Genomic DNA, 12,591 nt, shown 5'->3' on the forward strand with positions numbered 1-12,591 from the left:
CCGAACGTAGCAATAGGCGAGATTACTGTGTAAGAGATTGGGTGAACACCGAGCGTAGCAATATGGGAGATTACGGTGTAAGCGATTGGGTGAACACCGAGCGTAGCAATAGGGGAGATTACTGTGTAAGGGATTGGGTGGACACAGAGCGTAGCGATAGGGGAGGTAACTGTGTAAGCGATTGGGTCGACACCGAGGGTAGCAATAGGGGAGATTACTGTGTAAGGGATTGGGTGGACACCGAGCGTAGCAATAGGGGAGATTACTATGTAAGAGATTGGGTGAACACCGAGCGTAGCAATAGGGGAGATTACTGTGTGAGCGATTGGGTGAACACCGAACGTAGCAATAGGCGAGATTACTGTGTAAGAGATTGGGTGAACACCGAGCGTAGCAATATGGGAGATTACGGTGTAAGCGATTGGGTGAACACCGAGCGTAGCAATAGGGGAGATTACTGTGTAAGGGATTGGGTGGACACAGAGCGTAGCGATAGGGGAGGTAACTGTGTAAGCGATTGGGTCGACACCGAGGGTAGCAATAGGGGAGATTACTGTGTAAGGGATTGGGTGGACACCGAGCGTAGCAATAGGGGAGATTACTATGTAAGAGATTGGGTGAACACCGAACGTAGCAATAGGCGAGATTACTGTGTAAGAGATTGGGTGAACACCGAGCGTAGCAATAGGGGAGATTACTGTGTAAGCGATTGGGGTGGACACCGAGCGTAGCAATAGGCGATTACTGTGTAGGCGATTGGGTGAACACCGAGCGTAGCAATAGAGGAGATTTCTGTGTAAGCGATTGGGTGAACACCGAGCGTAGCAATAGTGGAGATTACTGTGTAAGCGATTGGGTGAACACCGAGCGTAGCAATAGGCGAGATTAGTGTGTAAGCGATTGTGTGAACACCGAGCGTAGCAATAGGGGAGATTACTGTGTAAGTGAGTGGGTAAACACCGAGCGTAGCAATAGGCGAGATTACTGTGTAAGCGATTGGCTGGACACCGAGCGTAGCAATAGGGGAGGTAACTGTGTAAGCGATTGGTTCGACACCGAGTGTAGCGATAGGGAAGATTACTGTGTAAGCGATTGGGTGAACACCAATCGTAGCAATAGGAGATATTACTGTGTAAGCAATTTGGTGAACACCGAGTGCAGCGATAGGGAATATAACTGTGTATGAGATTGGGTTGACATCGAGCGTAACGATAGGGAATATTACTGTGTAAGCGACTGGGTGAACACCGAGCGAAGCAATAGGTGAGATTACTGTGTAAGCGATTGGGTTGAGGTCCGATCGTATCGATAGGGAAGATTACTGTGTAAGCGATTTGGTGAACACCGAGCGTATCAATAGGGGAGATTACTGTGTAAGCGATTGGGACGAAACCGAGCGTAGCAATAGGGGAGATAACTGTGTTTGCGATTGGATCGACACCGAATGTAGCGATAGGGAAGATTACTGTGTAAGTGATTGGGTGAACATCAAGTGTAGCAATAGGATAGATTACTGTGTAAACTATTGGATTAACACCCAATGTAGCGATAGGGAAGATTACTGTGTATGAGATTTGGTTGACACCGAGCGTAGCGATAGGGAAGATTACTGTGTAAGGGATTGGGTGGATACCGAGCGTAGCGATAGGGGATATTACTGTGTAAGGGATTGGGTTGGCACCGAACGTAGCGATCGGGGAGATTACTGCGTAAGAGTACCGAGCGTAGTGAAAGGGGAGATTACTGTGTAAGGGATTGGGTGGACACCGAACGTAGCGATAGGGAAGATTACTGCGTAAGAGATTGGGTGGACACCGAGCGTAGCAATAGGGGAGATTACTGTGTAAGGGATTGGGTGAACACCGAGCGTAGCAATAGGGGTGATTACGGTGTAAGCGATTGTGTGAACACAGAGCGTAGCAATAGCGGAGATTACTTTGTAAGCGGCTGGGTGAACACCGAGCGTAGCAATAGGGGAAATTACTGTGTAAGCGATTGGGTGAACACCGAGCGTAGCGATAGGGAAGATTACTGTATAAGCGATTGGTTGAACACCGAGCGTAGCAATAGGGGAGATTACTGTGTAAGCGATTCGGTCGACACCGAACGTAGCAATAGGGGAGGTAACTGTGTAAGCGATTGGATCGACACCGAGTGTAGCGATCAAACTCCGCGCAGTGTTACTTCCCGTGCAGTACAGTAATCACTGCCTACACAAATATCACGTGATGATAGAAACGGCACGTGATTGCAATTTACAAAATGGACGGAACACTTTTAAAAGAAATTCCAGCAACATGTTTCATTTGTTTAGAAAATAAACGATTTTATTCCATAAAAGGAAAAAATGCAAAACGTTCGATACATGTCTGAATAGCTAACAACACATCCATGTTGATATTGTAATTTGTAAATCCTACTTTCAATTTGAAAAAAGACCGAACATTTCCGAATGTTTTTTTTAATTGTTATTTTTTTATAAAACATATTATGCCTATCAACTGGCGTAAAGTAATTATTTAAGAAAGGATATAAGAATAAATATATATGATTAAAAAAATGCCATTAAAAGTTTTCATCCAATTTTGGATGAAAATCTTGCGGTGGCAGTGTTACTGTACTGTTTACAAAGGGAAGTAACCCTGCGCGGAGTTTGTGTAGCGATAAGGAAAACTACTGTTTAAGCGATTGGTTAGACACAGAGCGTGATAGGGGCGATCACTCTGTTAGAAATTCGCTGGACACCAAACATTGCGTTAGGGGAAATTTGTAAGCATTCTATAAGGCCTTTCAATAGGTAATTAGAAAAAAAATATTCTTTAAACATTACCATTCCTTTTTCATCCATAGTAGATCGCTTTTAAATTGTAAGTCTGAAGGAAATAATCCGTATATTTAGGTCACGTGTCAGTAAATTTTACAGGTCATATTACACTATAGGAAGCAGCATGCGTTCACTCCCTAACGCCACTGTGTACACATTTTACAAATACATTTTTTCTTAACAACAATAGTTAAACTTTTATGAACAGAACAGAATAGAACAGAACAGACAGTCTATTCGACTAGTACAAGAGTACATCGTCGTAATACATATAGTTATATTATATACACATGACACGTATCAACTTAAACATAATTTTATAAAATAGAATGTAATGAAGGCAAAAAGGAAATTGAATACAAAATAGTTATTATGCTAACTTTGGCAGTGAGGGAAAGTTTCATAACTACTATATTAAGTTATATTATTTATAAGTTTGTTGTGTATAACAAATACTTCTTTATTGTTTTACTAAAACAAGTTTATTTTTCCTTAAATTCTCAATATCCTTCATTTTTGACGATAAGCAAAGTTTATCTTTTTACGAAGTAAATTTCTATAAGACTTCTTTTGTGCATACAGAGTAGCTCTTTTAATATCAGTTTTATTCGAATTAAAATATGTAAAGCTTCTTGGTATAATCGCCGTGCATTAACACATTCATTATCAAACCAATCAGAATTTTTCGTACAACTATCAATATCAAACAATGGTTTGTTACTTTAAGTACAACGTGTAGAAGATAACGGGTCCGCGACACTGCGGACTGTAGCCGTTAATCTATCCAAAACATCATTAATTGACAATCTATTTGAACAGTTTATATTGTCAATAATATCATCGAAAACAGGTAATTTTGTATTAATCCCAGTGCGCAATTGTTCACTTAAAGTATTATCCCATTTAAATTTAACATCAGTATATATCTCGTAACTAGTCGAAAATTTATTACAATATAATGAAAAAATGTATTGGGGCGTGATCGCTCCATTCATTGAAATCGCCTATATTAAAGTTGGATATCATCGGAGAGTTACATTCATGGGTCAATAAGTAATCAATTACGGAAGATCCGTTATGAGAATAAAAAGTATGTTTACAACTATTCTACCATTTATAATGCGAATACATGTTGATTTACAAAGATCAAGCTTGTTAATCCCATGGCTATAATGTATATTTCCAACAGAGGCCCTAACAGAGGCATACTCATGGGCATAGTCTAAATCGTCAAAAACAGTAAGAGTATTATCATGTGTAACAAAATCACATTTTTTGCCGACACGGATATTTAGGTCACCAGATATAAATATTTTACCCAATTCAGGAAAATATGTAATGTCATTTTCTAGGGTTTCAAAAAGGTCTTCATTAAATGTATTGTAGATTAGCGAACCTTCGCCCCATATATAGGATGCAAACATACACATCCCCCTCAGTATTAAAGAAATTACGATCTAATTTTAACCAAATAATGCTATCATAATGATTTTTTTTACGATTTGAATGCCGTTAACTAGATGTTCTTTAAAGTAAATAACAATACCACCGCATTTTTACCGGCGTTTATGTGTTGAAATTTTCTGTAAAAAATATACGAAATATAATATTATCCGCTTAAATTAACGTTACTCGATGAATTGGTCCAAGTTTCATATAAAAAGTAAATATTAAATGAACTAATCAAATCAGTATTGTTCTTTTTACAATCAGATAAACCATGTATGTTCCACGACAGGATGGAAACCTCACCGCCGTCGTGTCCCTATGCCCTCACAACAGTTCCGTCGATGTAGAGGGTGTCGTAAGCTAGGTAAGCCCTCTTACCCAACCACCTCGCCTCTTTCCTCTGGGAAACCAGCTTCCAGCTCTTCTACTCGAAACTGAGTCGCATTTAGCTGTTTCCATGATTTTCGAACCATTTTTTTTCGATCTTTAAAGAAAATAAATTTTGCTATTATATTCCTGGTCATGCCCGCAACTAGGGAACCTGGTGACCGATGTATCCTCTCGAACCGAATACTGTCGGCTACCTCACGGCCGATCTTGAAGACGTCATGGAGGTGCTAACGCAGCTTCGGCTCCGTTGCGTCTGCATGCTCATTCCAGTCGGTGTGACCCTCGGATAACCCGGTGAAAACCAAATTATTTCTCATAGATTGAGATTGAAGGTATGGTACGTTGTCACGCAGGGTATCCCTCTCCTTTTCCAGTTTCTGCATCCTCTCTGCCAGGACAGCCGCGTGTATATCGGCCCCTTCTACCTTGTCATGGAGACTAAATACTCTCGAATCAAGTTTCTTCAGCCGGTCATCGAGTGCCACCCATTTATGTTAAGTGAGTTTGCTGTCCTGTAGGGGTGTGCTTATATCGCTGAATATTTGTTGGACATTGAAACAATACCATTCTTAACATTTGGCTACCTGGCATCCCCTTTAATTTCATTGTATTTATTAAAACTACAAACTAAGAAAGCACCAAACAAAAGTCGGGGTAAAATAACAACACTGTCATTATAAGAACCAATTTTTTAATAATCATCTACAATGTTTTATACAAATATAGGGATTTGTTTTGGTATTTATTTATACATATTGAAGATTGAAAATAACATCGTTCGAAATTTTGGTAACATCACAATCACAACAACATGCCTTCACTATATTCCTTCACCAATTTTGTCAATAACAATAAAAGTAAATAATACAAAAATACGTTGCATCGGCTGTGATCAAAGAACGCAAGTCCTACTTGCCACAACTCGCACATAACAAACTAGTTATCTCTTCACTTATATGCACTCATATTCTACATTTAAATACTTGTTGGTCCCCTCACATGGATCCCCATACTCATCATTGTTGGCCCGGATCTGACACAAGTTGCGACCCTGACACGTGGCACGAACCCTCCGAAGTGTCCCACGTGCTCTACACCTGAGCGTGTAGATGTTACTGTCCGGACAGACGTCCAAACGTGTACGTCCGTAGCTGGCGGCGTAGATTACTATTCTAGACGGGAACGGACATTCGATGTAGCCGGTCGATCCCTCACAAAGTATCACGTCACAATATACTGCAATGTGGAGAGACAAAATATTATATGTCGACAATTTATTACCACGTGTCGCCTTTGTCAAATGTCAATACGAACTTTCACTAAACAGGCTTAAAGGGACTGTACACCAGATTGGCACCAACGATTCTGTAACGAATTTCAGGATTTTTTTTATAAAACGTTTTACTCTTTGATATTAGAATTGTAAAAAATGCCAAAATGTACAAAAAAGAGTCGGAAACCGGGCTCAAACCGGTGTCGCCAAAATTGCATTCCAGTGTTGTATCCACTGTGCAACGAAGGCTTACTCTACACAGTTAGAATATTTAAGCTATAAACCTAACTTGGTAATATAAAGTGATAGAATTGACTAGCCAATCACGCAAAAGGAATGAATTCTACTAGGTAGACACAACTAGTAATCTTTTTCAATGGAAAAATACGAAACAACTGTGAAAAATAAATTAATTGTAAACTATGTGGTTCTTCAGTTAGTAAGTTTGAATGCATTGTATGCATCGATACCAAGTTTATGTCAGTTTTCGACAATTTTCTTTTTTGTTTCGCTATTTCATCATACGGAGTACAGTCCCTTTAAGTAGCTTATTTCACTTTGCCAAAATACATGCTTAAATTTCATTTCAATAAATGAAACATTCTTAATGATTATCATAAACATTAATCCTATTTAAAGTAAAAAAAAATCTATTAAAAAAGAAAATATAACATGAATGATAGGGAAACAAAAATAGTAAGATTGGCTTACTCCTGTTATAGTTGAAGTTAAGAGAAATTGAAGACAGGGATAGCCAGTGTCGCTGTACGGACACTCCTGTTTGTTTTTACTGTTACCAATAGTCAGGGGTCCAACGTGTTTTGTGTTTTCCGAATTTTAAGTGAGGGAAATTTGTGATGCGAAAGAAAATGGCTGTGTTCGAAGAGATTTTGGTGTTTCGGGAGGATATGCTCACCTGGTAAGTTTTGTCACTTTTCTCGCAAAATAAATACGCACACCCGGAGGCCACACAAGTAACCTTCTCTCATTTTTAATCTATGTTTTTAGAGGCATTAACAAAAAAGTTATTGAATGTATATGCTAAACGATTGCTTGTTTACAAAGTAAAAATAGAAAATTGCGTGACTTGAAACTGTGTTTTTAGTCACAGTTCACCATTCGTGACCTATTTTAGCTATTTTTCTTTGAATGTTTTCATAAATTTTATTTTCGACGGCTTGTGCATTTACATTGGCACTATACGGCCGATTGTTCTATGTTTAAACACATTTTATGTTAGGCGTGGAAATTTTTATGCAGTTTTGGTGTTATGCTGAATCAGAATAAGCGTACGTTTATAAAAGTGTAATTAAGACATGAGCTGAAAGACATGTTATTATTTATAACAAATTGCAATTTGTTGCCCAATAAGAACTTACCGCGTATTTGTTCTGCACAATTACCTACCTACGAGATACACAAAACGCGTTGGGCGCCCTGATAGTGTTGAAGTATAGAATCTATGGTCTTTATGGTCTCTATAGTCTCTGTTTCTAAGCGCATCATACTTTTTCAACTGGTTGACCATTAACGTTTTCTCCAATGCTTATGCCTTCATCATTATGGAAGTTTTGAGGTTTCTTCCATCTAAATAACCTCCAGTTATTTTATTGAGGCCTTCAGTTGTTTTATTTTATTTATTTATTTATTTATTTATTTATCAAATGCATTTTATTCTAATTTCAGTTGTTTACTGTTTGTTTTAATTATTTTTAAGATACGATACTCGGTGGCAGCTTAGTGATACCTGTGTATTATAGTTTGACGCATACCTTTTAAGTGACACTTTTATTCCGCATCAATACATATACATGTATAACAAACATGGATTTCGACGGATTAACTTTAACTACTTACTAAATAATGCATTCATGAAAAATATTAATTACTTGTAATATGAGGTAGAAATACCGTGTTTTATGCTCATTTCTTTCAAATTAAACTCGGTAGTCTTCATAAGAACCATTGTTTTCGACATCACCTCATAATTTTTGGAATATACGTCGACAATATTATTAATTGTGGTAAATCTTATTTGGGAGTAAGAGTGCATCTTTAAATTCGCTTAGTTGTACGTTGTCTAAACTTATATGCGCAATTAAAAATATCTTATTATTTCTTAACAGCACGCTCGACTTATCTGTGATTATTAAAAAAATACTAGCCATTTTAATCTTTGTTTTGATCTCAGTTAATAGTGCCAGTCATTCATTGTCATTATAGTATATGAATGTTTATTTTGAATATATTGGAAAGTGCCGAAACTGTTAATTGAAGTAAGGTTGCTAAGCTGATAATTTTAAACGTAAAATCTTGAAGACGGTTTCAACTTACCTGTGGTTATGGAAACAGTCACGAATAAGACAACGCAAGCACACAAGTTCATGTTGATACCCATCCTTTTTTAATACAGCTTATTAGTTCTCTTTCGAAACGCAAACATTTTACCTTACTTATATACCTCTACTGTTACCATGGCGTTGTGTCGGTTAATAAAACAATACGTCACCATATTATAACTATTATAACTTAAAGCTGCATTCTCACAGATTGAACGTTTTGACAACTTTTTTTTTCTTGGAACGAGCCATTTTTTTTTGCGAAAATGCATGGAAACCAGTTATATAAGACTGCTGATAAAAAAAAGATCACAGATGTTTATATTCAAGTTTAAAAATCTTTTTTATATATTTTTTTCTTAAACCGTTAGTAACGGTTTAAACCATACAACATTAATTTTCGAACTGAAGTATGACAATCTGCGATCTTATTTTTTGTCAGCAATCTTTTATCATTGGTTTGCAGATATTTACGCAAAATTTTGCTCTTTCCAAGACAAAAAATAAAAAATAGTTGTCAGAACGTTCAATCTGTGAGAGTGCAGCTTTAAGTGAGAACATAAGTCACCATTAGGCAAAAGCATTGTTTATTATAGGAGGGCACGGACACGTCAGCCGTTAACGTAGAGTTCAAAATTAACAAATGGTGTCCGTCGTTGTAAATGAGGAAGTCCTGTTTCGCAAGCGTTTATTCCTATCAGTGAAGCTGAACAACGCACATTTACCCATTAAAATGATTGTTTTATATACACGCTCTGTTTCGGAATGGCCCATTATTTGTCAATTGTAATAAGCAATGATACCTGCTTAAATAACGCCGTGTCACGTAACGCCAACGCTCACTTAACTTTCGTGATAGTTCGTTCAGTAACCAACCAACAACTGTTCAAGTGTTCTAAGTCTTTATTGTTCCACGTTCTTTCTAAGTATAATAATCAGTATATAATACAGCATGACATTTAAGGTAATCCCGCATCCTAACTGCCGTCCATTAAGGACCCAAGGCCGGTCTCCTTCCGTGCCTAACAAAACTCTGTTTTCACATCCCAAATCATCTCTTTTATACTAATTTGTACTAATTTGTTGTCTACCTATGACAGCTTTACAACCACAGGAATACACGTTTTTGTAATTAACATGACCATTTTGTACATTTGTACCAGGTCGGCTGTCAACCATCTTCATATTCAAATGACAATCAAATATGCCCTACATTACTAAACATGCAGTATGTAGACACATATCCATTTAATTAAATCTTAATTATATCTTAATTATAACGTATTACGTCACATTCTATAGTATTAAACTCTGTTACGTGACATTCGTCCCTTTTTTATCAAGATTTTTAAGAAAATCTTTGCGTCAACCCCAAACAATGGTTATAATTGAATAGATAAATAAAATCGTAAGAAACTATGTGTCTCAACCCCAAACAGGTAAATTAAAAAAAGTAATTCTGACAAAAAAAAAAATACGCAAAAGAAAATCTGTGCCTAAATCCCAAACAATGATGATCAAGTTGTATTTCCGACAAAAAATACGCAAAAGAAAATCTGTGCCTAAATCCCCAACAATGATATCAAATTGTATAGATACGTATAGATACCGTCCCTTTTTAATGCAAGATTTTCTTTTCGTAAGCAATAGAAAGTAAACTGACACGTTATTTGTCAAAATGTCTGACATAATATAGACTAATTGGTAATTAGTCCTCAGGTAATTAATAAACATAGTTAACAATTAGAAAATAACACTGCAGATTGAGTACAAGTAATTATCACTGACAGTACTGTTGTCAAATTTGGTATTTAGTCAATGTTTTATGTAGCGCTGCTTTTCATGTTATCATTCTGAAGACAGGGAATCATCGTTGTTGTTGTTGCTGCTGCCGTGTTGTTGTAGCTGTAGAGTTTATAGCCAAGGGGTTGTTTGATTGTAGAATGTCCCCACCGACTCGAAATGTTCTGCCATTATACGACTGCTAATTCTTGAAGTGTACTTAGATATATGTGTGCAAGTGTTCATGTTATTGAAGATGCTAACGATCTCAAGTTGGTGTTGTCCATCACACAGGAATCATCACGGTCCTAAAGACTTGATCATGTGACGTCAAGCCGAGCACAGGTCATACGAGAATGTGTGCTTAGCTCCTCTGGATATTCCGAAGTGTAACCAATTGGTTAGCACATCACATACGCAATACCAGAATATAGTTCGATCCTTTATGAAACACCGATGACCACTTAACACAATATCGCCACTAGGTATATTATCTCGATATCCGCTGAAGAATAATGTTGATATTGACTGTTCGTATCACGTGACATATTACCTGTACTTTTACCTTTCATTGACATAAGTGTTGCTATTACCATGAAATTTTGTGTTGATATTTTCAAGCAGGCTTATATTTTGAAAGTGGCCCCATTTATAATTAATTACTGTATCTGTGCGTAAGTATTCGTATGTTTGATTTAATGAATGTTTGACCTAAGTTTTTTTTTGTGAAACGTTTTGTTTTTATGAACAGCATGTTATTTTATGAAGAACCTTTTTATGCAATATTTTACAAAGCTTATATGTTAGCTCATAAGTAGTCCATTATTTTAAGAAAACTAATACATAAGTGATTCAATTAATTTATTAAATAACTCACACCCTAATGTGACTTCACAGGAGTCCAACAATTTTGTTGAAATTCAATATCTTGAACGTATCATCTCCAATCACTTTTAAGAAACCTGGTCTTTCTTGACCACTATCTTTGTTTATCTTTGTACAACTTTGTACATCTTCCCAGTTATAAGAAAGCTAAACTCTAGCTTAACATGTTACCATCATGCTTATCATCGGATAACTTACAACTTTATAATTGATTCATTAGTTTTACCAAACTAATCTGTGAGTTACTTAAATAATTTAATTAGATTACTTACTACCTAACAAACAATTTAATTAGTGATTTCGAAATTGAAAATTACTTGCCGTATTCAGGCGATACACTTATATAATGACATCTAAGAAATTACTTTTCGTTTTGCACGCTTTCTCTCTCAGACCTTACTATGATCCAAACAATGATTTATTTATATGATTTTTACAACTTTAAAACCATCACCAATTTACTCAAAATTATATAAAATGATATATTGACAAAATACTACAATTATTTACAAGACTATAAACTTACTTAATTTTAATGATTTCATATCATTAATGTCAAGTTAATTACAGGTAACATTGCATTCATTTACCTATCTGATGTGTTTGACAATTATTTACAGTTACATGACAACTGAAGTAATGAAACCTGCCATTTGTCTCCTTCTTCGACATAAAAAATATTTCATTTTGTATTATCTTCAGTGTTTGCACTAAACCCTGAGTATAAGTCATTTTTTTTTTTGTATTTATGCAACTTTCATTAATGTTAGACCTGCTAAATAAGTTTACTCAAATTCTTTTAATTACATTTCTTTCCATGTTAATTATTCAATTAATGTCCTTAAATGACTTAGTTTTCTTTTTCATCTAGTTATTCAATAATGTACTTAAATGATTCTTCGTTTGCATTTAACAACGTTTTTTTCACACCTGTTTTACTTTTTTTTATCGAATTTCTCAATATTTTTATCTTTGTTACCTTAAATACTCATTCTTTAGTTTATTCTTATTTAAATCAAATGGTTTTATTGTACTTAATAATGTAGAACGTTGTTAAGTCAGAAATTAGATTACTTAGGGGTTCTTTCAAAAAAACAGCTTTGCTCTGATTGCATTTATTATCCAAAACTTTAAAATTTTGCCCCGTTAAATATCCCAAAATTATAGCAACACATGTCATATCTAGGCAAGAAATACAAAGTAATAAAATGTCACTAACTTTTGTCCCGTGGCCTGGTCGCGCTGCAATGTCCATAGTCACTCGAACCGCAGTTGTCATCATGTACCTTTTTCTTTTACGTTTCAAATGTGATCCAATAGTTTTCAGTACTTCGCCGTTGTGTTCCACGTCAACCCTGTTCTTGAATATCTTCGGTCAGCAGGCGCCAAACTTTTACGTGTCACGTAACGCCAACGCTCACTTAACTTTCGTGATAGTTCGTTCAGTAACCAACCAACAACTGTTCAAGTGTTCTAAGTCTTTATTGTTCCACGTTCTTTCTAAGTATAATAATCAGTATATAATACAGCATGACATTTAAGGTAATCCCGCATCCTAACTGCCGTCCATTAAGGACCCAAGGCCGGTCTCCTTCCGTGCCTAACAAAACTCTGTTTTCACATCCCAAATCATCTCTTTTATACTAATT

At 36.2% G+C, this 12,591-nt stretch overlaps 1 protein-coding gene across 1 annotated transcript; it reads right to left on the reverse strand.

Annotated features, from left to right (window-relative positions):
- Positions 1-4,890: 4,890 nt before the first annotated feature.
- Positions 4,891-8,334, reverse strand: LOC128204316 (latrophilin Cirl-like). Its single transcript, XM_052905728.1, has 3 exons — positions 8,271-8,334; positions 5,637-5,899; positions 4,891-5,088 (listed from the first exon to the last, which is right to left on the reverse strand). The coding sequence occupies exons 1-3, from the start codon at positions 8,332-8,334 to the stop codon at positions 4,891-4,893; spliced, it is 525 nt and encodes a 174-aa protein (XP_052761688.1).
- Positions 8,335-12,591: the final 4,257 nt, after the last annotated feature.

This window comes from Mya arenaria, chromosome 10 (assembly GCF_026914265.1).
Source record: "Mya arenaria isolate MELC-2E11 chromosome 10, ASM2691426v1".
In the NCBI taxonomy this organism is placed as follows: Eukaryota; Metazoa; Mollusca; class Bivalvia; order Myida; family Myidae; genus Mya; species Mya arenaria.

Excerpts from the sequence above, each read along its gene's own strand:
- LOC128204316 (XM_052905728.1), bottom strand. The coding sequence starts at position 8,334 with ATGGGTATCAACATGAACTTGTGTGCTTGCGTTGTCTTATTCGTGACT. Across the intron at positions 5,900-8,270 it reads GACTGTTTCCATAACCACAG|TATATTGTGACGTGATACTT; the intron begins GTAAGTTGAAAC and ends TCCACATTGCAG. Across the intron at positions 5,089-5,636 it reads GGACCAACAAGTATTTAAAT|GTAGAAGGGGCCGATATACA; the intron begins GTAGAATATGAG and ends CTCCATGACAAG.